General features: G+C 38.9%; 1 protein-coding gene and 1 long non-coding RNA gene across 6 annotated transcripts in view; one reads left to right on the top strand and one right to left on the bottom strand.

Moving 5' to 3' along the window:
• ANKRD46 (ankyrin repeat domain 46) overlaps nt 1-26891 on the bottom strand; it is a 76873-nt gene that overhangs the window by 23202 nt on the left and 26780 nt on the right. For 4 of the 5 annotated variants that reach the window (XM_071207945.1, XM_071207943.1, XM_071207942.1 and 1 more), the window contains exon 1: nt 21356-21487. Coding sequence is in view for 1 of the 5 variants with exons in the window: in XM_058275822.2 (XP_058131805.1) it covers nt 16078-16294; nt 21356-21514; nt 22965-23275 (687 nt within the window). In the remaining 4 variants the exon portion in view is untranslated. Of the gene's footprint in view, nt 1-14201; nt 16295-21355; nt 21515-22964; nt 23308-26073; nt 26183-26891 lie in introns of those variants that run through there. The other variant, XM_058275822.2, reaches the window with a different exon arrangement.
• LOC131273296 (uncharacterized) lies at nt 638-5497 on the top strand. Its single transcript, XR_009180483.2, has 3 exons — nt 638-925; nt 4628-4697; nt 4881-5497. It is a non-coding gene; the product is annotated as an uncharacterized lncRNA (long non-coding RNA).

A 26891-nucleotide genomic window follows, 5' to 3' on the forward strand; every position in this document is an offset into this window, starting at 1 on the left:
TGGTTTGGAGGTTATCTCCAAATGGCCCCAAGACAAGTGGCTTGGGTGCTTTGGTTTGGAAGCTAAAAGTTTAGTCAGTTCAGGATCTGGGCTGCTGGATGGGCAGACAGACTTTTTCCCCCCATCTCTCCCTAGAGCAGTGGGCGTGGCTTCTCTAGCCTTCCAGCAGACTCCCTGTTGTGGTGTCTTTTCAGGAATTGGGACAACTTACATACATATGGTCTGAAAAGGAAGAGGCTAATCTTTTCCTGCCACACCACTTGGCCAAAGTACAGCCAACAATGGTCTGTGCATGGGACCCTGAATTCCAATTAAACCTGTGTAAGAGAGAAGGGGACAGGCAGATCTGAGGACCAGAGACTACAGGGTCACGTCTCCTTAAAGCAGGGGTTCTTAAATATATTTATTAAATAATACACAGTATGTGTGGACTTAGTAAGAGGTCCATGGTTTTCACCTGACTGACAAAGGGGTTCGTGGAGCAAAAAAGGTTAAGAACCCCTGCCTTAAAAGGATGAGGAAATAGACTACAAACCCATCAATTATAAGCTCAGGGAAATTACTCAGAGGCAGAATCGAGAAACCCAGCCTTATTTCAAGGAAGGCTGGTAGAAGCCAGTCTGCCTTGGCTGTAAACCTTCCCTGGGCCCCCAAATCCACTGACTCCCTTTTAGAAAAAGCTTTCTCAGTTTTCAACAATTTAGACCAGCTGCCAAGAAAGATCAGATGAGAAGGGGCAGGCATAGCTCCCAGGGGCAGGGTCACCTTTCAACTGCCACGGTTAAAGGAGCGGTCACCTCAGGGCTACCCAAATCCAGGCTCCAAGCTGGCCACTGGGGCGTTGCCCCAGGGGAGGACAGAAGGGGCCTGAAGTCACGCATAACCCATAACCAGGAGGAGCCTTGGGTGACCCTTGCTGTGGCAGGTAAGACTCTTAATTTCTTAATTAACATGGGAGCCAATTACAGTCCTGACCCGCACTCCAGACCTCTCAGGCCTCGGTTGTGTCTAATGAGGGAGTGAATGGGGAATCAAGATCTAGGCAGTTTACTAAACCTCTCCCTTGTAGAATGAAGAACCTCATATGCCATCAATTAAGATTTAAAAGTTCCTGGAAAATGGCTTCCATCAGGTCTTTCTCTATGCTAAGTGTGTAATATTCTCCTGTTCTGTGCTTAACTTTGTGTTTAACTTTAAAAATCTGTGTTCTTTGTGTTTAAATCTGTGTTTAACTTTTTAAACCCGTCTTTGTCAGTCACCTCATGACTAGGAACTCTTAAATCAGATATGGGGTTTGCTTGTTGCAAACTGAAAAGCAATCTAAAAATTAGTCTTTAAATGTCAGTAGTATCTTGTGATTGGATTTGATGTATAAAAGGAAATCACATGGAATTAATTCAACTGCTGGAAAAGCAGAAAAACTTAGCAACATTAATGTTACTATTACTAAGTGTTTTAATTGCTTAAATAAAGTGCCCTATTGGTTTTGAAGTACAAACATAATAGAAACTGTAAGAGTTAAGATCATTATACAGATACCTTTATATTATAAAACAGCAACAGCGGAAATCGCTGTAACTGGGTGGATTTAGCCTAGGCCTACTATTGTGATGGTAATCTTAGGCTAATTTACCTTTGTTTGTGGTTACTTCAAGTCAAGCCTCACCCCTGCTTTTGCTTGCTATTGTGATGGTAATTCTAAACTGAGATTGCCTTTGTTTATGGTTATTTCAAGGCTGGCCTCAGCTTTGTAATGGTAACTGTTTCCCCCTGTTTGTAGCTTGGCAACTTCTGCCCCCTATGGCTCAGGGGAAGGCAAATTTGAGACTCGCTATTTCCAGTCCTTCCACTGGTGTTAATAGCCCTGCTTTCCCTCAGGATTATCCGGGTGTGGACTAGACTGCTGCCTGGTAGTGTTACCAGAGTTTGTCTAGGTCTTGACTATGCTGCAGAAATGAATTTCAAGAGCATGTCGGGTGAATTAGGCCAGTAAGTTATTCAGGTAGGGAGGGAAGAAAAATGGAAGAAAATAACAGAGCAGGGGTCCCAGGTAGAGAGGAAGGGGCTGAAAAGTGATAAAGAGGGCTGATTTACAGGCTACAGTTGCCCATTACAGATTATAAAGGCCCAGGTTTTACTTGGGTGTTGATCTATGTGGGGGACACGGTGAGAGCAGGGCACAGAAGGTAGGACCAGGGCAGGACGAGCACCAGTACAGGGTGAAGGCAAGAGAGCAAGAGGTCTCCGTGCTTGCTTATTAAACCATTAATTACTCCACCCCTTTGCTAATGGCAGGGGAGGAGTTCCAGCTGTTTGCTGTTTTGATTGATTACCCCACCATCAATCCCCCAGGAGGGCCCAATTATAAGGTCCCTGGAGAACATCCCGGGCTTCTCCTGGCTTCAGGGGAAATCCTGTTCTGAATGGCAGAATTTTGTGGGTGGGGGTGGGGGTTGGGGGATCTTCCAGCAGCCATCTTGGGGATACTGATGTCCACGTGGACTCTTTGTCAGGTTCTAGATCCATCTATTGAGTCCCTCTCTTACTAGCTGGCTTTAGGAGAATTCTCGACCCTCAGGGTTAGGCTTCCACTCTTTCAGTCCAGCAGCTGCCGGGTACTGGTATCTCTGGGGACTGGGGGATAGGGGGCCTCCTACCTCGAGTGTTGACATTCCCAAAAGCAGCAGGTCCTGGTAGAAACTGGTTTTCCTGAGACTTCGGTCACCTCAGTGAGTGTATACTGAAATTAGTGTTACTAAGCTAAGTTCTGTCAACGTCAAAATGGGAAATAAGCAGAGCGCTGAAGGAAAGGAAAATGTAAATTGTGTTTTAAAGCACTGGAAACAATTTGGTTATAAGCCAGTAACTAAAAAGAATGAAACTTCCTGTGCCACACTGCATTGTCACAGCGCAGATTAATTAGAAATAGCCTTCAAAGAGTTAGTTATTTTACAGTTAGACTTATTTTGTAAGATTTAGAATTATAAGTACATCAGTGAATTGTATGCTTTTGTCAAATTCTCTATTTGTGTCTGCCTATGTGCTCAGTATATATTTTTATACATCGGGATGGTAATATCAGATTAACAAATGAAAGTCTTAGAAGAGCTCTATTCAAATTGATAAAAATTAAATGTGCTTATATATGTGAATGAATATTCCTGGAGCCCAAATTAGGCTAAGCAGGATGGAAAGGTCACATAGAAATCTGAATGTAGAAATTATTGGGAAAGGGAAAAAGGTTTAAGTTCTTTGACCCCGCAGAGCTTTCTCTTTGAGAGAACTATGGGGGTAGTGGGAGGTGGGACAGATTAAAACTCTATTTTCTAGGATGGGGAATTAAGAATCATAGTTTGTCCTATAATTCCCCAATTTAAACCTTTTAACAGTATTAAAATAATGGTAATTAATAATCCTATTGCCAAATTTCAGTAAGTAAAAGTCCTTGAAAGCTATGGAAAGATCTTTTCTAATTTATTATTAAAACAAATCAAACAATTATAATTATTCTAGAACCTGGTAGTCAGTATGCTTTTAAAGTTATTCACAATTTCAGAATTTTATTAAAGAGAGGTTTTAGTTTCCTGTGGAGGAAGGAAAAAAGAACATTCCTTACATAAACTATAATGGTTTCAATTATATTTAGCTTGGATGTAATCTCCCTAGGTTTATGGGATACTAAAAAAATACATTAGTATTAAATATATTAAATCTTTAAGAAGATGAAAATTTTAAGTTTGTGTTTAATGAAATACAGAGCTGTCCTAAAGTAAAATGATTAGTTTTCACAGAACAGAATGAGGAATATAAGACAAGACTTTTAATGGATAAAGGCAAATTTCACTGTTTACTGTTTACTGTAATTTAATAAACTTACTTAAATGTAAAGTAACTAGTCTGTGTGGTTATGGTTAATTATAAGGTTATAAAAGCATTAACTAATCTGAAGTGCTTAAATGGCTAATTCTAGAAAGCTATTATTAAATAGAAACCTAAATTGATATTAATAACAAATCATAGCCTCATAACAGAGAAACTTATTGGAAGTCACCACAATCTGCATATTTACAGTGGTGGTAAAGGAAAATAATCTTGATTCCACTGGGAATCTAAGATTTTCAAAAAATAATGGAAAAAGTAGTTTTTCCTGTACTGTTAAAGTGAAAATACTTGTTAATTAATGTAATCATGGTAAAGGTATAGAAGTAAAAAGTAAAGTACTAAAATAGTTAAGTTCATTTGGTATGTTATACATTGCACTGAAAGTATTTAAAAAGTGTATAGAAAATTAAAAGAGGTAGACTTCAATGTTGTCAAACTCTCTGGTGCATTCAAACCAGGCCTCAACACCCTACAAGGTGCCTCTCCATTTGAGTTATTGGCTTGATTGGTCTCTACAACCTCTAAAATAAAAAAATATATATATCTATTACTTCTCTGGACATGCTCCTGAAGTGGACGGTGAGTATGTTGCAGTTTTGGACTCCTGTAGCAGCCAGCAATGGTTCAATATGGCTAGGTTTACAGTGGACATGGCCTTCAGACTGGCTTTGTTTCATAGTGTAGAAGGAAGCTATGCACCAGGCTGGTGAAACACTGGAGCCTTACCTTCCTAGTTTCTCTCTAGGATCAAGAGCGCTGGAGCATGCTGGCTGTGTGAAGGACATACCAAGTGGAGCAATAATTACCAGAGTAATGTAAGTAGTACTTAAACACAATTGGCATTATGGCCTGCTCCCATGGAGAGAGAACATATATGGTACTACAAACCTGGAGCTTATTTCTATTAACTGCAGCTCAAAGAGGAACTTGTGCATTGATTAGTATTAAGTACTAGACCTAAATACCTGATGGATATAATAATATCTCTTCTATTCTAGATCATATGCAGAGGGACATCAAAAATGTTAAAAGTCCTGGTAAACTTAATTCATTTTCTAAGTAATTAAGGAATGTGGGGAAAAGGACTTTGGCCCAGTGGTTAGGGCGTCCGTCTACCACATGGGAGGTTCAAGGTTCAAACCCCGGGCCTCCTTGACCCGGGTGGAGCTGGCCCATGCGCAGTGCTGATGCGCACAAGGAGTGCCCTGCCACCCAGGGGTGTCCCCCGCGTAGGGGAGCCCCACGCGCAAGGAGTGCGCCCCGTAAGGAGAGCCGCCCAGCGCGAAGGAGGGAGCAGCCTGCCGAGGAATGGCGCCGCCCACACTTCCCGTGCCGCTGACGACAACAGAAGCAGACAAAGAAACAAGACGCAGCAAAAAGACACAGAAAACAGACAACCAGGGGAGGGGAATTAAATAAATAAATAAATAAAATAAAATCTTTAAAAAAAAAAAAAAGGAATGTGCCTATATGATAAAAAAATGGCTTTCTTAAGTATTGTTTTTCTTTTGCTTGCCATATGCTTGTTTTTGTTGCTACCTATATTGTCTTTGTGAGTTTATATCTAAGGCAGTGCCTCTCTTCATATCCCTCCTAGTTGTCCTACGCATAACCACCACTTTGGGAACTGGGGTTGGCAGTTTATACCAAACCCAGCAGGTCTACCACAATCTCTCCCTAGAGTTAACCAACCGCATAAAAAAAACTCAAGGTAGAATGCTGTTTCCCACCACCTTCGGGAGGATGCAGCCTCTGGAGGCACCTGGACTTTCTCACTCTCACGGTCCAGTATGTCATGGATGGACCCCTCTGTGGGTCCATTTACCACCATCTCCTTTATTCTTTCAGTGGGACCATGTATCTTCAAAATCCTAAGTTTTATTTCTTCCAGAATCAATGCCTTCCAGAGCAAGGTATTAGTCATTTGGGAATTTCAGCCAGCTCCAAACACGGCACCGGACTCGCCTTCCCTCAACGGCAATAGAATAGTCAGAGCGTTTTATACTCTGCCAGGCAGGAACTACTGCCCTAACCAGCAGGAAGCAGCTACAGAAAAATGCCCATCGCCCTCCAGCACCCCCTTAAGAATAAGGGTATAAACCTTCTGAGGGGAGAGTTGAGGCAGGTTAGTATAGTGAAAGGACTTGGGTCACAGCTGAAGACCTGGTAGAGAACCTGCCCGGCAGACCACACCTGAGGAAGCCTCCTGAGGGAAAGGCTGCTGGAAAGATCCCGCAAGACCCTGGCCATGAGGTCCCATTTGCAACTCTTTCTGGGCTCAAAGAGAAGTCGCAGATAACCCCAAACAGGCCTCATTGGGCCCCTGAGAGCTAAAAGGCAGGGATCGTAAGACAACCAATCAGAACAGCAAACAGCTGGCCCAATATTATGAAGAGGGCAGAGTAAATATTTTAAAAAGGCCTAAACCAGTGCCCCACATGCACAAATCACCCTGCAGCATGCCTGCAATCCATGCCCCACATGCACAAATCGCCCTGTAGCATGTCCGCAATTCATGCCTCTGATTATGTATTCTTTTCTTGTTTCTTCATAAACTCTTTACTCCCTTTCCTACCCTCTGGCGTGTCCTTAAATTCTTTTATGTGACATAAGCCAAGAACCCAGAGCATTCTGCTAACACCAGAGCTGGAAAGAAGACACACTGGCCTCTATGCCCCTTGTCTCTTGGTCTCTGAAGCTCTGGTGATAGCATCAAGGTGCAGAAAGCACTGACCTGGAGGTTAGAGGGCCTGGATTCAGCTTCTCCTTGCTACCTTGCAAAGGTTCCAAACCTGTTTCCTTCTTTGTGAACATGGGAGGTAAAACTCCCAGGTTCTGCTGGTATACCAAGAACAAGTAAGGTGATAAATATATGGAACTTATCTTGTTCTCTCTAATACTCACAGGAAGAGGGTCTATAGCTGCTCAGAATTCCTCTGGTTTAGGGAGATTGGCAGGGAATGTGATCAATGCCCTCTTGAACTAATAATTAAAGTATTTATTGAAAACTCAGAGAACTGAAGCCATCTGGGAACCCAACTTGCCGGTGCCTGGGGGCCTTACCAATTATGTGAGAAGTTATCCCATCTTTTTACAAGTAAATACTTCTTAATGTAGCCTTGCACTGTCACAGTTCTAGTAGAGGTCAGCGTAAAGGGAAAGTAATCATATAATTATACCAATTTGAAGCAGTTTGATATTACTGAGGAATTCCAAAAAGAAATATGGGATTATGATTGTAAGCTGGTCTTTTCCTCTGAGCCTATTAGAGTGTATTGGGTTCAGAGGTTTTACTTTTACTTGATTCAATAACGGTTAAGGATTTGATTGGGTCACGTCCATGGGACGCTGAGTTCCCTTGGTTCCCTTGGTGAGCGAGGACTCAGAAACCACAGAGAAGGGAGGTTGGGGTCTTGAGCTAGAGCCCCAGGGAAGAGAAACAAGCTCTTCGCCTAATAGCCTACAGCTGGCCTTGTGGAGAAAACAGAGCAGCTGAGCCCGGAGAGGGGCAAGCCCTGGGAAGAGAGGAACCCAGGAAGCCTGAACCCTTACAGGTATCGGCATGCCAACTTGCTCCATGTGTCCATAAACTTTGGTGAGGGAGGTAACGTGTGCTTTATGGCCTGGTAACTGTAAGCTTCTACTGCAAATACCCTTTATAAAAATCATTTTCTGGTATTCTGTATCAGCACCCCTTCAGCTGACTAATACATAATTACTGAGTTACCAAGCACCAGGGCCTGCCCTGAGCATTTTACATACATGATTGCATTAGATCCTCCCAGATGATGAGTAGTTTAAAAGATGCTGAGCCTGAGGCGGCGTGGAGCTGAATGAGATGAGATAGGCAGGTTAGTATAGCAGAAGGTGGAATGGGGCTGGCCAGGCAGACAACATGGTCAACAGACCACATGGCCGTGAGACCCTGCCTGTAAACCTGAGAAGGCTGCCAGAAAAACAGTGCAAAATCCTGGCCATGAGAAATTCATTTGAAACGAGAGGGAAAGCTCCAGATATCCTCAAAAGGCCTCACCATTGGCCCCCTTAGAAATGACAGGTGGGCAACCAATCACAACAGCAAACAGACTTTACAAAGGTCTGACCTGGGCCCCAAATGTGCATCTTACTCTGCAGCCCGCTGGCAGTCCATGCATTAGACCATGTACTTTTCTCGTTCTCTTATTTCTTAATAATCTCTTTACTCCCTTGCCTATCCTATGGTGTGTCCTTAAGTTCTTTGTGACATAAGCCAAGAATCTAGAAGTCCAGAATCCAGAGCCATCCAGTAATATTATAGGGCATGCATTTTAAAGTTCATAATTGGTTAAAAGGTATGTTTCCCTGCTCTATAGAAACCTGTGATTGGCCTGTTCAGGTGTTAGAAACCCAGGCATTCTCCTTCTGCCTGTTACTTGGAGAGCTTCCTGAGTTCTGTTCATGACAGAGGCTCCTTTACTCAGGAAGGACTGCCAGAAATAATGAGATGATGCATGGAAGGTTCTATGGGCTCTTAAAAGGCAGTAACTGAAAAATCATGGACAGAGGCTGTAATTAATAAAGCAGTTGTGAAAGCTTCCTCAGCAACTCAGAAATTGTATGAAAGCATATAGATTAGCTGAGCATGAAAAGCTAGAGTTCAGTCAATAAAACACATAATTTATACTGAAAAGAGGTGACATAACATACTGAGTCCCTCTAAAGTAGCAGGTACTTCCAGATGTGGTGTCTCACTTAATAGGGGAGCACCACCGCCTAAAGTTTAAGTGCAAAAATCACTGTAGTTAGACTCTGGTTCAAAAACTGACTCTACTATGTGTCCTTGTAAAACAACTTTTTAAGTCTCATTTTCTTTATCTGTAAAATGGGGATAATAACAGTATCAACTCTTGTAGGGAAATGAGGAGGATTAAAATACTGCATTTTAATGCACTCAGCATGGTGCCTGGCACACATACACATACACCCCCAGGACTCAATAAGTCAGTTATTATTTTTATTAATTATAATAAGTTTGCAAGGTGGATATTACTTCTGTTTTACAGGTAAAGACCAAGGTTCAGAAAGCTTAAATTATTTGACCACTGTCACTTCTTATTCATTAGAATTTGCCAGCTCCAAGCCTACATATTTTCCTGTATAAAACCACAGTCTACACTGTCTGATCTAAAATTGGAACTTCCCTAAAATGAAATAAATGTAGTCTGTTCAATAAGGGGAAATAAAGAACTGATATCTGATTAAATTCCCCTCCTCCCAAATCAGAAATTTGCTACTAAAATAAAGGATAATTACCCAAGCCTCAGCTTATAAAATAAGAGTGCAGAACACTTTTTGGATAGGGGGATATTTGGGTATGCCTACATTTTATTTTCTCCTAAACTTGAATTATAGTCTAAAAGAACAGCCTGTGCTGATGGAATTGTACTAACTAGGACTATCCAAACTAAGTTATATTTTTTTGCCAACTTTCTGTGCCAGTGACCTAGAAACTCTTTTAAAACCTATTTAGGGGCTGAAATTTCAGTGAAACCCAGTCCAACCAACTGTGACCCAGAGTCTTCAAATTTAGAAATTAACCCCCAAAGAAGGAGACTATTAACCTTTATTGTGACAGAAATACTTTCCCATAACCCAATTATAGGAGAAATAACTCCTATAATTGCATGTCAGACTTTTAAATATTAAGATAGCAGTTCTCCTTGAACCTCCAGAAAGGAATTTGGCATATGGACACGTACAAACACATAAGCATTCTGTAGCACTAACATTGCATAGTGTAACATCTTTGAAACATATAAAAGGGGTTCTGTAAAAAAGGAGAAAAAGAACTGAAATGTGCTGAAATATATAGCTATTCAAAAAATATATACTCATGTTAATTTGTAATAATTCCAGCAAATAATTTATCCACTTATTTTCTTGAATCTCAGGAGCAGATTTACTATTTCACATTTCAGGTTGGAATTTCCTTGACCGGAGTTTATTACTGGATTGAAAAAATAATCTAGATTAAAAACAACAAAACAGTAAGTTTTTATGGAAAAGGGGTGGGGGTTGGAGGGGGGATAAGGTTCTACTGAACACTCCTATTAAGTGATCCCTGAGCAGAAAGTGATAGTTTTATCATGAGTATGGGTGATTCTCCTATTTTCACACATATCTCACTGCCCTTTTAAAAATGCTCCCAAAGATGCCACAAAGGATGTAGGAAACATATTAAAGAGTAATTAATACCTGCACGATATCTCTGGCATTAGAGAACAAGGCAGTGAATGGCCTTTTTAAACACCATCAAGCAGGACATTTTATAATCCCAGGGTTTAAGTTACAAATGTTCCTGCAACCATCGATCTCCTAAACTGAATTAAAAGCAAGTGGCAGGGGAGCTGATGTGCCTCACAGGTACATGATTCCCATGTTTGAGGTCCCAGGTTCTATCCCCAGTATCTTCTAAAATCAAAATAAACAAATGAAAAAACCAACTCAGAGGAACCGGTGTAGCTCAGTCGTTGAGTGCTGGCTTTCAACATACAAGGTTGAAAAATGTGGTAACACTATGCCCGCTATTGAAACTCTGGGGACTTCTGCTTAGTTTCCTCAAAGCATTTCACTGGAGGAGAACCCATTGTACAATACTTTGTTCATGCACATGCATGGTTTAATATGCTTTCCGGGACAGTGCATCCTTTTTTCTTTTCTTTTCTTTTTTTTTTTTTAGAAATGGGAAGATTTCTCTCTCAAAATATTTTATAAACAGAAGGTGATAGGTTTACCATTGCTCTGGTTGATAAACAAATGGAGACTGGGATTTCAGAAACCTAACTTGTATTTCCTTGGCTTATGACAGTATCAGATTGGTGAAAAGGTCAGAATTTTGTTTAACTACTAAAGCACACAGAATGCAATGGCAAGTCTATCTTTATGTACCTAACACCAGATACTTGTATTTTAACATAACATTTAAAATAGCATTTTGGGGGGAGGGGTGGAGATGTGTGAGGGTAAGGCACAGTGTGGTAAGAGGTCAGAGCTGTGGATTCTGTCTAGATTCAAATATGGTTCTGCCCCTTTCCTAATATGGGGACCACTGTCATTCAATCTCTCTTCCCCTGCACTCAGATGACTTCTAATATACCCTCCATCTCTAAAATTGTACAATTATAGTAACTTGTTAATACTCAATTTTCAGGCTTCACTCAAATGATTAACCAGAATGCTGGAATAGAACAACCTAGGTATTTTAATTTCTATAGTTTAGAATCGTACCTGCTTATTCAACTGAACTTAAATCTTTTTGGAATGAAGAAAGACACGTAAATAAGGTAAACTGAAAATTGCAGATGTTCCAGAAACCATAATTGTATTTCGAAACAGGAAACAAAATGTTTCCCATTGCAAAGGCCAATACATTTTCTGTGTTGTTTCTGGAAATCAATAAGAAGTTTTGTGGTAGTCCTATCAATTCACACTAGTAACTGTCTAATGAACTATCCATACCCTTTATGACCCAAAAACAATTTAAGGAGGCTTAAATGATACAGAACAGCATAAATAAAACATGTTATTTAGAATAGGAAAATAAAACTATAGATGAGGATATCATATCAGGCACAAGGTTCTAATAAATCACAATAACCTATATTACAGTTGCTTCTGGTGGAACTAAAATTGGGTATTAAGTTTTTCAGCATCCGATGTGAAAAAGGAATTCAACCTGATCAATTACATAATTCACTGAGAACATAAAAGCAATGTAACTGCTTAGCAGAAATGCAACTGTTTTTGGTTCAAAGAAGCAAATGTTCCTCCTCAGGGTTCTCATAAAGAACTGACAACAGCATTCTCAGTAAATTTCCTTAGAATAGGTGCAATGATTAGCTCCATAGTGCCAGTCCTTTCGGGGATTTTTGCTTCAAGATGGTGGCATCACAGCATGAAGGTTAGGAGAAGACACTAGTCTCAGACTGCCTGGGTTCAAATCCCAGCTTGCAATGTGCTAGCTGTGTGACCTTGGGCAAGTTATTCAAACCTGTCTCAAGTCCCTTAACGTTCCCCTAATCCGTAAAGTGGGGGTAAAAGGATATGTGAATTGAGTAAATAAGCATTACATAATAAACACTTATTATTGAAACACTCAATAAAAGCAACTGGGGAGAGCAATGGCCTATTACAGTTCAAGTACCTAACTCTACAACGACCTGACCCGATCCCAAGGTAGATTTAGTACAGGGCTGTCCAAAAGAACTTTCTGCAAAAATGGAAATGTTCTCTGTCTGTGCTGTTCAGTACAATACTGGCTAGTGTGAATGAAGAAATGAGTTTTTATTTAATTCAAATTAAATAGCCACAGGTGGTTAGTGGCTACCACACTGGATGGGGAAGATGTTGCAAATTTCCATCACTGCAGAAAGTTCACTTGGACAGTGCAGATCTAAAACATCCTCCAAGTAATTCTAACTATTGTAATCAGCTAAATTTTTGATGAATATTGGGTGAAAAGGATCTTCAGATTGTATTCCTTGACAGCTAATTGGAGTGTGGCCAAACTTCTGTTGCCAGGTGAATGTAGACCCTCATCCCTTGGGCCACGGCTATGAGATGAAAAGTCCAAGGATGAACTACTGAACGGAATGTCAGCCTATCTGTTCTTTGAGAAAAGCCAAGGGGGTATCTGTGGCAAGGCCGAGATCCTCCCTAGAAAACTGTTTTGAATCCACTCCAGGGCACAAAAGAATGGGCCTGAACCCAAAGCTCTGCCTCACCAAGCACAGGGGCAGCAGTGTTGGCCTGAGCAAGTTAAAAGGATGGTTTGCCTACATGGTGGCCTCATTCCCCCCCACCCATAGTGCTTCAGTTTCATAGACCTTCCTAAAGACTTAAGACATTCCTTTAGACATTTCCTAAAGACTTAAATCCCTTTGAATTTGGATTTTGTTTTTTTTGTAGCTGAAAGCAATCTGATACGTGCATAAATAATTCCACAGAGTCAAAGACCGACACCTGGTTAAACCAAACCAAACCAAAATAACAACCAATAAAAAAGGTGAATATTGCTCCTGGTGGACTTGTATAACCAAGTGGCTGGCCATGCTGGTTGAAAACCTCATGCTCCTTATGTGAAGGAGCTGCACAGTATAAGACTGTATAGTACAGCCATTGAGTGACAGCTACATTTTGAATAAGAAGGACAAGCAACATTCACATGTGCAGTTTTTTTGGGGAAATGTAAAAGTTAATCTGAAGGGAAATAGCTACAAGTGAAAAAATAATATGATCAGTATTTGTGTACAAAGAGCTCTATAGAGATTGCACTGTGGACATAGTTAAGATATTTTAAATCTCTGTTCTCATTAAGCCTATAAAGAGACAAAGAGGGAAGCAGATGTGGCTCAAGCGATTGAGCTCCTGCCTACCACATGGGAGGTCCTGGGTTTGGGTCCTGGTGCCTCCTAAAGAGAAGAGAAGCAAGACACAGAGAGCACACACTGAATCGACACAGAGAAGAGGCAGTGAGCACAAATGGCGGGGGGGGGGGGGGGGAGGAGTAAATAAATAAAATCTTAAAAAAAAAAGAGACAAGTGAGACAAAACCCCCACGTGTTCACAGAGAAACATAAAAAATGCAGGAAAATGTAATAAAACTGAGTAGGGTAGCTGGTGAGGAAATGTCAGGAGAGAAGTAGACAGTGAGAGATGGTTAATATGGAAGGTGTTTTGAAAATGTTAAAGACTGAAACTGATTTTTGAAGGACTGTAACACTAGAAGGAGAATGTGGAAAAAAGGGGCATTACGGGGGGAGGAGCACAGGAGTAGGGAATTTAGCAAGATGTACTACTCGGGAGACAGTGGGGAGTGGCCCAGGTAAGCCTGATTCCATTACCAGATTCATGACAGGAAGTGCGGCAGGAGCAAAGAGCAAACTTCTACAACTGAAGATAGAACCTCAATCTGGAATCCCTGTTCCTACTTCCTATATGGTTGACCTTTGACAAGTTACTTAATCTTCCCTGTGTTAGTTTCTTCATCTTAGAAAATGGGAATGTAGTAGCTAAGGGAGGGAAAAGGATGCATGTAAAGTGACTAGCATAAATAATTGGGAGGTGTTTAATCATAGTAGTTATTATTACTCTTAAGACCTGAATCAATTCATTCAAATTAGTTTCAAAGCATTTAAAAGACAAACATATATGAAACTCAATAGATCTATTACATTAGGTTTGAAAAGAAGCTTTTTGTTTTTCAAATAGCTAATTGCAACCCATTATAAAATCCTCCAATTAAAAGAAAATCAATGATACACTAAGAAAATGGACTGTGATTAAGGGATTTATAAGCACATTTATTGGTGTCATTATAGAGTACAGAGAATGGAATAAAAAGATCAGCACTTAAAAGGAAACATTAATCTTAAAACTTTTAAAAATGCAATATATTTACATATATATTGACCAATTCTGCATCTGTTTAGATTTATCAACAATGTAAAGCTAATTCCAAAGTTTTCATTCTGAATACCTTGAATTTGAGTTTTGTTCCAGCATTCTCCATTCTAAAGTCAGCACTTGTTTCTTCTTCTTCTGTACTTACAATTATGATTTGTTTTGTTTGTATCTAACCTAAAAGCAAGGCTCTATAAGCTGATCCTGCAGCAATCGGTTAATCAGGAATTTTAAAAAAGCTCTTTAAGATAGGACAAAGCCACATAAAAGAAAAAGCCTCAATACTAGACATATAAATATAAAAGAGAAATATCAAGGAGCAAAAAGAATCCTAGAAATACCATTCTACCCTAAACTATAATTTCTAACTGTAGCAACAATTCAATTAGCAGTAGCTTAGATAGATACCTTTGTTCTAAAAAATAAAACCATTAGTTCTTTCACTATAATGTTCTGGCTTCACCCAATGAATAATTTTAAGCCTTCATATTCTTTTATAAATAACTTAAGAGTGTGATTTATATATTACAGAATCATTAACAAAAGAGGCCTTCAAATATACTGCTGAAAGCTACAATAGAGTTTGGGGGCCAGATTTCAATTTACATAATATTACCATCCATAAAGAGTTTACAATACCCAGTACAATATTGTTCCATGCTATTAACTAAGAAATACCTCATCAGTTCTTGCCATCAGAGAATTACTGACATAGATGGGATTATTATGAGAATTCTAAAAGGGCCTATAAACAGGATTGCACATAACATGAAATAATTATGGACTATGATACAACTGTGACAACAGCTAGCTTACAGAACTGAATTTTTCACTAAAATAATAGTACTATAGAATTACAGTGACAGTTAAATATCACAAATATTTTTTCCCTAACTTTTGAGTAGAAAAAGGATTTCTGACTACATATTTGATGAATAGAATGCCTTTGAAATAAAATGCCAGGAGAAACTGAAAAGTGAACCAAAAATTAACTCCTCAAGTTTCTTTTTCAAAGATATTAACAAAAAGTAAAGTGGTTTACAAAAAAAAAAGAAAACTATCTTAAAAAACAAATAAAGGTTAATCAATTATTTTTGAGGAAAATATAGCTTATTTTCAAAAGTTTTGTTAATTTGGTGACTAGGCTTAAAAATGATCAAAATAAACCAAACGGATTCTAACTATACTATTCTACTGTATAGGAGTTGATAAAAGTTTTTCAAGTTTTAAATTGAAATAAGTATTCCATTCTCTTCCCCAATTGCCAGAAAGAGTACATCTGAAAAGGGATCTTGCAAAAACAAAACAAAACAAAAAAACTACCACCCCCACAAACTAATTATTAAAAGAAAACTTTTTGTTTTTGAACACTTCATTTTAATTGGTCCTATATTAGGGTAAAGTTTCTCTAGCAAGGGCCTCCTAGACTCTTCTTGTATTTATTATTCTCTAGTCATTTCCATGTTTTTATTAAACAAGACTACTAATGTGTAGCCTTTCTTAAGATGTCAGACTGAGTCAGAGATAGCTTTAGAGCGAAGCATACTTGACTACAGTTTGCATTAAGTTAGTCCAAATGAACACATTATTCTTCGAAAAGGATTACAATAACTAAAAACGCCCCTCCCCCTCCCCAAAAAAAGAAAAACTTTTTAAAAAGGTACAGCCCTCTTTACTTTACAATAAGAGGAGAAACCAAACACAAATATTAGAAGCCTGGAAACCAGCACTTGCCTTCTATCTCCCATGAGCTCTTTAATGCACCAGCTCAGGCTGGTTTTCCACGAAGGGCAGCACCCCACTCACGTAGTAGGCAATGCCAAGAGACAGCAAGGCAATGACAAAGATCAAGAGCAACACCCGCCAGAAGCCCAGATCCTCTACAAACTCCTGCCATGTGGTGCGGAAGCTGGAAAGGACTCCTTCACCTTGCTGTAGATTGGGATTGAGGAGAGAATGGCTTTCCATGGCACTGAGGAAAGAATGAAAGAGAATACTTGAAAACTTTATGGAACAACAGGGCCTGAAAAGACCAATCCTCCAACCCAACACTTACAAGAAAACTTATGTACTGATACTTACACACACACATAATGGTTTATATATCTGCATGTGTTAGGACCATCTATCTTAGATTGTAAATAGCTAGACCAAAATGATGGCTTCTGGATTTAGTACCTAGCAGAGTCGATGTTAAAAATACTTTTCTAATAAAGATGTCCCAAGCAGAAGTCTTGCAAAAAGTCAAATGAGGTGTTTCCATCAGATATTAAATCAAAACACATTTTGGTTATTTAAAATTTAGATTTCTCGATGAAGATTCATAATTTAAGAATTCATGTTCATGGAAGTTAGTAAAGATGGGTAAACCTAAAAATCATTTATATACATTGTTTGAATCTTAGAGTGAAAACAGACTTTTTATTAACTTAGTTTAACAGTCTGACCAATGAAGGAACTCCTTCTTTAACTGTAATTCTCTAATAACGGGAACTCAGTCCTCAGTCTGTTGAACATCTATCGGAATTGGTCCATTTGTCAGACATTCTTTCTTCTTAATAGTTTCTTCCCACTGATTTTAGTTCTATCCTCTGTAATAATGCAGAAAAAGTTTAATTTCCCTTCCACATTAAGACTGTTTTTTTTTTCATATTTTTGAGAGACAATTCATATATAAAATTTACTCTTTTAATTTTAAAAACTCAGTGTTTTTTCAGTATTGTGCAAACATCAATACTATCTAATTCCATCATTTGAAAAAAAATGATGAAAATATTTGTTCTGGTTTTCAGAACTTTATCAATGAAAAATATGACCACCACAAATAGAAATCAGCATATTTGACTTCGGTGTTCGGAGGGCTGTGCCACACAACTATCTGGAAAAAGGTCATTAATACCCTTCCTTAACCCCTTCTCTTTGTATTCTGCCAGCCATCTGGGCACAGAACAATCAAAACAGCTTAAAACAATGTTTTAGAGTCTGGTTCATCATGAACTTGGATTAAGCACATGCAAAATTCGCAGTTTTCTTAATCCTACAACTTTATTGTGCTTCTTGGCACTAATAACCTTAGGTCCTTCAGCCTTTACTAGTAGTAGAGGTCTTTTCTAATCTTCCCAATGGGCCCATCTGTTTGACATTCACTCTTTTATATTAGAATGTTTATTCTCTGAATAATAGAAGACATTTGCAGTGGGAATCTAATACTGTAACTTCAGAAAACTCAAGCAAATGTAAAACTTGCTTAAGAATTTTGAGAAGCCCTAAACAAGTAAAACCATAAACAGATAAAGAAATTCAGAACTTTATTTTAACCTATATGAAATTTATTGATTATGTCCATGCTGACACACCCTCATGCTCAAAGACATTAGGCATAAAATGCAAATTCAGTTGAGCATTCTCTAGGCGCTCATGTAGCTCTGCCAATCATAATTTTCTATAGAGACTTCAATTAGAAGTAGGTTTTCCAATGAAATGTCTTCTTTCCTTCAGAGGATACTTGACTCTAACATAGTGGTGTGTGTGTGTAATTTTTAAAAGATGTATCATCTACACTGTGTCATCTCATTTCAACAAAGTAAAAAGGAAACAGCAGTCTGAGGAAGGGGCAGTAGGCGCCATGTCCGGCCGCAAAGGTGGCAAGCAGCAGCTCCTGAAGCAGCCTAAGAAGCAGGCCAAGGAAATGGACCAGGAAGACAAGGCTTTTAAGCAGAAACAAAAAGAACAGAAAACTCGAAGAGCTGAAAGCAAAGGCTGCAGGGAAAGTCCCTCTGGCCACCGGTGGAATTAAGAAATCTGGCAAAAAGTAAGCTGCTCCTTTCTGTGCCGGAGGCCATGATGACCCTTGCTTTCGTTCTTGTTTAAGGACCGGATTCCCTACTGTAACATCTTTTGTTATGTAGCTAGAATGCAGTTTTGTCTTAGAGCCTATTGTACATTTAAGAATAAGCTTTTGTAGAAAAAAAAAAGAAACTGAATTAAACTTAGGATAAAATGAGGGAGTGGGGAAATATCTGTCATCAACTTGATTTATAAAGGAAATGAAAAGTATTCTAATATAGACATTCCAAAACCTTTTTTACTTTCTGCTCCAGAAAAGGTTAATCATTTCACATCTCTGTATAAAACTATGTGCTAACCAATCCCATTAAGTTTTTTTCACATTTTTGAGAGATAATTCACATATAAAATTTACCCTTTTATTTAAAAAAACTTTTTTCAGTATATTCACAAAGTTGTGCAACCATTAATACTATCTAATTCCAGAATATTTTCATCACCCCCAATAAGAAATCCCACACCCACTGGCAGTCATTCCCCATTCTTACTGTCCCCCAGCCCCAGGCAACCAATAATTTATTTTCTGTCTCTATGGATTTGTCTATTCTAACACTTCATATAAATGGAATCATGCATTATGTGGTTTTTGTGTAACCAATTTTTTTCACTTGGCATGTTTTTAAGGTTTCAAGATATATCATCATGTATCAGCACTTCCTTTAATTAATGACTGAATAATATTCCATTATATGGATATATATTTTTTTGTTTATCCATTATCACCTGATGAACATTTATTTGGCTGTTTTCATTTTTTGGCTATGATGAATAAGGCTGTTACATTCATTCATGTATGAGTTTTTGTGTGAACATATGCCTTCAGTTCTCTTGGGGTATATACCTAGGAGTGGAATTGCTGGGTCATATATCATAAAATAACTCTATGGTTAACTTTTTAAGGACCTGCCAAACTGTTTTCCAAAGCAGTTACATCATTTGACATTCCCACCAGCAATATGCGACAGTTCTAATTTCTCCACATCCTCGCCAACACTTGTTATAAATGATTTTGTTTATTATAGCTATCCTCATGGGTATGATGCGGTATCTCATTGTGGTTTTGATTTGCATTTCTCTAATGACTAATGACACTCTCATTAAGTTAATTTCAGCATCAACCACAGCATTTCTACCATCAAACTGAGGAACAATAGTAAAATAGGAAAACCAGGTAGCCCGAGAATAATAATTTTTTGAAGAAGTGGCTTTACATAATGCTGTAAATAGTACATATTCTTATATTGATGTGAAATGGCAGGTATATGAAGAAAGCAGGAGTAAGTATTTAATACAGCGCTAACTAATCACTTCTTAGTTAATAAGTAATCACAACTTCCTGAGGCAAAATGAATTTAAATGAATTGCTGATAAAGAGGTGCCTAGAAACTGGCTACTAACAAAATAAAGAGTCTAAAAACATACCCAGCAAAAACACATTCTTGGACATTTCTTATGGTAAATAAGTTTAATGTAACTTAATATTATTTTATACAAAGATGATATTAAACGTCAAGTCATTTTGGAACATGATCTTTAACAGAGATGACATTAACTCAATGTTATTAAAATGCTCATGGCATTCTGACTGTCCATTCAGAGTATACAGGTGAGGAGAAAAGAGCATGCAAATAAATCTTCAGATTAAAATTGGGAGGATTATGTAGGTCATTTTTGAAAACACTGGAGACCTGACTTCATTTTACTACAAGTGATATATCAACCCTGAAAGAATGTTAGCAGCCTAAAGGCTAAGGCAATGTGGCATTAGTGCTGCTGAGCTCCTTTTTCTTTGGACCATCTGGTTGTCCGATAGGCAGCCTGAACTTTCAGGAGAGGGGCAGTGTCCCCACCTGCTCTTACTGGATGCTTTCTCTGCTCCTAAAGCACTTTCAAGGGAGAAAACCAGACAGGTCTTTCAGGAAATTCCAAATACTTCAAGTTCTAGATGACTGATGGAAGAAGAAAGAAATACAAGGGCATGAACTGTATTCCACAAAGTTAATAGGAAAGAAAATATTTTGCTTTATTATATATCTTTGACTTCTTGCTTATTTTGTCTACTTATTTTGTCAGCTTTCAATGACAACTCATTAGGAGCACTCACTCTTTTAGAAGAAAAGCTCTTTAATTTCTTTTGGATGGTATAAGTGCTTTGAAAGTATCTAAACAAAACAGAACTAAGCTTAAGAGAGGACTTAATGATCCCCAAGGAACACATGAAGAGGAAGGAAAGCAATCATGAGAACAAAGGAATCAAATGAAGGTCGAGCTATGAAAATAGAGGCTTTAATTCAGAACTCACAGAAACAATGATCCCAGCAATGACTACAAATGTCTAAGTGGTCAACGTGATTCTAAATCCAAGTCCTCATCAATCAGCTACTGGGTCACTCCATGTGAACCCTCGCTTGTTGTTTCTGTATTTCACCAAAAATTTGGGAAGAGATCACAGTAAGCTCATCATTGTTCTTAACCTCACTAGTATAGTCTCGAAGGCTAAAACTCCATGGCACTCAACCAAACTACATGCTAATATAAGTAAGTCTGGCTAGCCAGTGAACCAAGGAGAAAAGATGGTTTGACACCTTTTTAGAGCTCCCTGAACTTGTTCTTAACTGCTTCTAGATGAAAAGTGATGAAAAATATAAACACTCTGTCAGGGTCTTAGCTTTACTTATTTATAGGAGCCCAAATCTCATTTGTTCTTGTGCATGTGTTTCTCCCCTCTCCCCACTTTAAGCACTGTCTTACACTCCCCTCTCTTGTTTTTATTTTTTTCTCAAGACTCTACTTCCCTCCCCTTGGAAGTACCTTTTCGGTCTTTTCTAATATTGTCCAAGTTCTTGGCCTTTCTCATCTTTCTCCTTTTTTAAAATGCCATTCTTTTTGTGACCTGCACTTAAAATTCTCAAACTCCTGTTTCCTCCCCTTTTGTTCAGCTCTTCATGACCTCTTCTCCCTTGTACTGCCAATACAAAGTTTCCCTTCATTGCACAGTGGCTAACAAAACATTACGTGCATATGCGTACCTAGTACTCTGTTTGCAGTTTTCCAATAGTGAGTGGGAGCCATAAAGACCCACATAAAATTTCAAAGAAAGCAAAGAAATATATAGCTCACATAGTCACCACAAAAGATTTAGGTATTTAAAATGACATGCACCTTAAAAATATTACATCTCATGTACCTTTCACTCTCAGCCGTCTGCATGGTCTCCAATTTTGAGTGGGTTCCTCGGTTAAATCCTTTTACCTCCTGTTCTTCCAGAGATTCCAGCAATCGGATAACATCTTTATTCACTCCCCTGCGCTTTGCCAGAACTAAGGGTGTAGCGCCTTGATGATTGCTTAAAAAGTTCATAAAAATAAAGAGGCTTGCTTAGCTATTATATTCCATTTGTAGTATCCATTTGTGAGGATCTCAGTGAACAGGGGATGGTCCCAATGATTTAAAACCTAGAGTAGAACCATGGTCAAGCCTGCATCTGAATTTTGAATTAACCTAATTTTTTCCTTCAAGGAAACAGAAAAAAGAAATATATAGGCAAAAGAGTGGATACAAAATAAAAGAGAGCATTTTCTCAGAAATTACTGAGAAAGGCAAGTCCCTGACTCATTTGTAACTAACATTTACGTTTTGTGGGAAAAGTATATATTAAAAAGTCTTAGAATTCTTTTGAAAAGTAGCCAAATAAACTGTACTGGCTAACCCAACTATTTAACATATTTTCAATATTTCTCTAGAAGAGAACGTTTAAATTAATTTTAAGTGATGGGTTTCTTTTCTTTTTAAAAGAAATTCCCAAATCTTTAGAAAGTTCTAAATTGGCAGTTGCATGGAGGGGCTTAAAAAAAATTTAAAAAGAGAAGAGTCTCAACAAAAGCAAATCCTTATGTCAGAGTGTTATGCAAGGTAAGTATCTGGTGTGGAAGATATTTATTTATTTAATAGCATGAGCTTCTAGAAGCTTCTTCCAGCTGCTCAGCCAGACCAACACAAACACAGTAACAGGAAAGAATCCAAATGAGAGTGAATCCTGCAGCCAATTCCCACCACAGGTTGTCCTGTAGTAGAATCATTTACTGTTTGTTCAGATTCAAAGGCATTAATTACAACAGCTATAAAATTAGGGCAGCGTGACTTGCAGATCAAGCTCAGATTTAAAGGTAGCCTGACATCTTTCCCACCCTGGAGACAGGCTATTATTAAAACAAACAAAAAACCATGACTTCCTGAGGTTCTTTAGGACAGAGAGGACACTGAGGCCCAAGAAATTACAAAGCTACGTGATGAGGCACATGAGCTCTGGAGTGAAGTGGAACTTGGCTCAAATTTCAGTCCTATCATTTATAAGCTGTGTGACCTTGTCAAGTCACCTAACCCTTCTTGTCTCAACTATTTTATCTATTAAATGAGGAAAGCATCTACTGCAAGTTATTGATTCCGAGGATTAAATGAACTAACATAAACAGACATAGCATCCAGACCATAACAAATTTTCAATAAATGTTCATTTTTTCCCCTTTTCCCTTGTCACACAACATACAATTAATCAGTAGCAGAAACTGGCCACTATCTTCGTAGAAAAATCATATTGCTTCAGAATAAACCTAGAAGTCAGCCCCTTGTTCCCTCATTTCCCTAATAATATTACACTGTCCTCAATGTCTTTCAGAACTTGCCATTACAATTGACCTATATTAAGGCTACAATATCAGTACATTCAGAGATTCGACCATGGGTTGTGAGACTAACGGAAGGAAAGGAGTAGACTTCATAAACCACAGAGAACTTACCAAATATCAATTTTGAGCCCATTAGAAACTAAGAATTGAATAGTATCCACATGGCCACAGAGGTGAAGAGCTGTGTTTCCTTGATATTCCGTGGCCAGAAGATCAGCACCAAATTTATGCAGCAATTGGCAGATGTCTACATTTCCTCGGGCTGCTGCGAGGTGAAGGCCTGTTCTGCCCCTGCTGTCACGAATATTTGGATCAAAGCCACTTTCCAAAAGCCGTTTGGAATAATTAAAGTCTCCATCAATGCAGGCTTGTAGCAAGGGCACATTTGTCTGAGAAGAGTCATTTACAAAAACATAAGACATTGTTCTGATTTGATGTGGTGAATGGGATACGCCTGTAATGAAAGATGAAGTGAGTGAGGTTTGGTAAAGCCAAACTAAATCAAGACAGCGAAGTCATTCAGAAAATTTCTAATTTAGAAATGACTGTTTCTTATCCTGCTTGACCTCCTGCCTCTAATAAATTACTTTATCAGACAGAAACAACAACAAAGTTATCAATTTCCTTTTATTTTCCATTAAAATTAAAATATTTTATCTCATTTTCTTCATATCTGCTGGATCAAAATTGCAACTTGATTACTACAAAGCTCTATTTTGCTTTTTGTACCATGTAAAAAGATTGAGCGATTTTAAAAGATGGGCAATAAATAATTGTTTAGAGTTAAGTTCATTGCATTGTCAGAAGACATAAACAGGATCCTTAAACTTCAAAGAATTACCTTTTATATAGAAATGCTACTGCTTATAGACATTATTATTATTTTTTTAAGATTTATTTATTTTATTTAATTCCCCCCCTCCCCCGGTTGTCTGTTTTCTGTGTCTTTTTGCTGCGTCTTGTTTCTTTGTCCGCTTCTGTTGTCGTCAGCGGCACGGGAAGTGTGGGCGGCGCCATTCCTGGGCAGGCTGCACTTTCTTTCATGCTGGGCGGCTCTCCTTACGGGGTGCACTTCTTGCGCGTGGGCTCCCCTACGCAGGGGACACCCCTGCGTGGCAGGGCACTCCTTGCGTGCATCAGCACTGCGCATGGGCCAGCTCCACACGGGTCAAGGAGGCCTGGGGTTTGAACCGTGGACCTCCCATGTGGTAGACGGATGCCCTAACCACTGGGCCAAGTTCGTTTCCCTAGACATTCTTATTTAATACAGAGTAATTCTCTTTCATATGTTTATTCCATTTGCAATGTTCTATCTGGTAAACAGAACTAGTGCTCAAAAGTTAACTAAGCCAAGCATGAAAAAAATGACAAAATAACTGAATTTGTACTCAATAAGGACCTGCTAGAGCATTGTATTTATAGTATAATCCTCAAGGTCTAATAGAGAAGAAAGCTAAGGAAAGGAACACATAAAATTTAAAAACTGAAAATATGAGATCTATTCAGACAGTCTGAATAGATCCTAGTTGGCTTGTTTGTGGTTTTCTCAATACCTAATTTTGCCAAACTTCCATAGTCTGAAGACAGAGAGAAGAAGAAAAGCAGGTTTGTATGGGAAGACACAGGCAGGGCCAAAACAGCAATCCCAAGTATGTCCACGCTGACACGTCCTCTCTCTGACAGAGCCCGCTCCACCAGTGTGCCCACACCTCTCTCACTGATACTCCCGACCACCAGCATGCCTGAACTCTCAGAACATTCTCCCCCACCTGGCTATCCTGGCCCAAATGCAAACAACTAGCTCACCCTCACGCTCTTCCTCTTGGTTCATTTAATAAGTTAAAGCCTGTCAAAAGAAATTTTACTAGGAAATTTAAGAGAAAACGAACCAAAAGAAGAAAACAAAAACACAGAGACAACACAAATGTTTATGGAGATGGCGTCCTTACTCTAAGGTTACAAAGTTTAGTTACAGACAGGCTTGGCCTCCAGTTTATCAGGTAAAGGTCCTTCCTTTCCTGAGCACAGATGGGACTGGACGCTAGACGTGGAGGCTAGGCTCCTTGAGCCTCATCTCAAGGGATCAGGAAAGCATGGCTGCTTGGGAGTCTGGTGAGATTCTTGACCCCTTTCTGCTTTTAGCCTGACTTCTCGGCAGAGCCCTTGTCCCTCTAGTCCTGGGCTCTGTGGAAAGGAGAAATATTAACATATATCGAGGGCCAGTTCTGAGACAGGCATAACAGTAGGGGTTTTTAGTGAATTTTATTTACTTTTCCCAGCAACTCCATGGTAAGAGTTATTGTACATGAACTTCAGCAGGGAGCCACTGAAGGATTTTAAGGCAAAGACATGGTATGAGATGGTCTTATTTCTTTCAGAAAGATTACTTGGGTGACAATATGGAGGGTTAGACTAGAGGAGGTCAAATCTGGAGATGGGGAGATAACTGGTAGGTCACTGTAGTAATCTAGGCAAGAAATGGTAAGAGCCTGATCTAAGGCAGTTGCAGAGAAAAGGGGACATGCTGGAGAGAGATACAGGAAATAGAATTAGCCCAATGTGATGACCCACTGAATATGAAGGGTGACAAGATGCCATTAAGGCTAATTCTAAATAAGGAAAAGTCTGCTTATAATTAAGAACTTCAGAGATCAAGATAAAATAAACGACAGATTATAACACTATGTTTTTAAAAGAAATTTACCAAATGAGAACAAAGAACTAAAAATAAAAAAGGTCAAGAATTATTTTCTAAGGGTAATCTCCCCATTATCCACTATAGTATTCCCTGGATTATATCATAAATAAGGCAAAGTCATCAAAATCTTTTTAAAAATAAAATACCAAATATCAAGTACTTTTTCATGATGCAACATGTTTTAGTTAAGTTCTGCAAGAATAGATAAGGAAAAACAATCTACTTGGTGTTTTTGGTTCGAACACAGTTAAGAATTCTTGTGGTTTACAGACTGGGATTCTTCTAGTGCTGGCTCAGTAAAAAGACAAGCCCTTCCTGTCTACTTTTTAAGTGAGAATAAATGTAGCATATTTTATAAGTTTGTGTCCTTGAGAAACTGCTAACCTTATCCTCAAATTTAATAAGCCCAATGATAGATAACATTTTTCATCTTGATCACAGAATCACATTTGCCCAAAGCAAGGCCACAGTTCATTTAGGGTTTCACATACTGTAAGGAAGTCTAAAGTAGAAAATACTCACAATGCCTTAAGAATTGATCTTTTTTTTTTCTTCCAGTGGTCACTTGGCAGTTTCTCTGAATTCTTGAGATAGTTCAACAAAATATCCAATAATATGCCAGAGCAAGGATCTACAGTAAATAGAAAATTCAATTAAAACAAAGGTGTGTATGAAAAAGGACTTGCTGTTCTAATAAATACAGACAGGCTAGTGGGTCTGCAGATGTTCTCCAGAAATTCTTTGAGTGAGGCCTCAGCTTTTAAGGCTTGTAAAGCAACCAAAGAGTAATAAGGTGGTGAAAAGGAAGAATACAAGGGGCTAAATAAGGAAATGCTCTGTTGCTTCGCACAAGAAAGCATGGGCAGAAAGCTAAAAGAAAAGAATCAAATTATGTGCTATCATTAGAGAAGAAACTCTAGTCATGTTTGGAATTCAAAATTCCTATTTTCATGTTATATATGGTGGCTAGACCCCAGATTAGCCCACAAAAGCATTTTTGGAAATAAAATACTGTTTGTAATGGGGAAAAAAGTAAAAACAGCTAATACTTATATTTAAACCAAACAGGGGAAGCAGACTTGGTCCAGTGGTTAGGGCATCCATCTACCACATGGGAGGTCCGTGGTTCAAACCCGGGCCTCCTTGACCCATGTGGAGCTGGCCCACGTGCAGTGCTGATGCGCGCAAGGAGTGCCCTGCCACACAGTGGTGTCCCCCGCGTAGGGGAGCCCCACGCACCAGGAGTGCGCCACATAAGGAGAGACACCCAGGGCGAAAGAAAGTGCAGCCTGCCCAGGAATGGCACTGCACACACGGAGAGCTGTCACAACATGATGCAA

Source organism: Dasypus novemcinctus, chromosome 14, assembly GCF_030445035.2.
Source record: "Dasypus novemcinctus isolate mDasNov1 chromosome 14, mDasNov1.1.hap2, whole genome shotgun sequence".
Taxonomy (NCBI): Eukaryota; Metazoa; Chordata; class Mammalia; order Cingulata; family Dasypodidae; genus Dasypus; species Dasypus novemcinctus.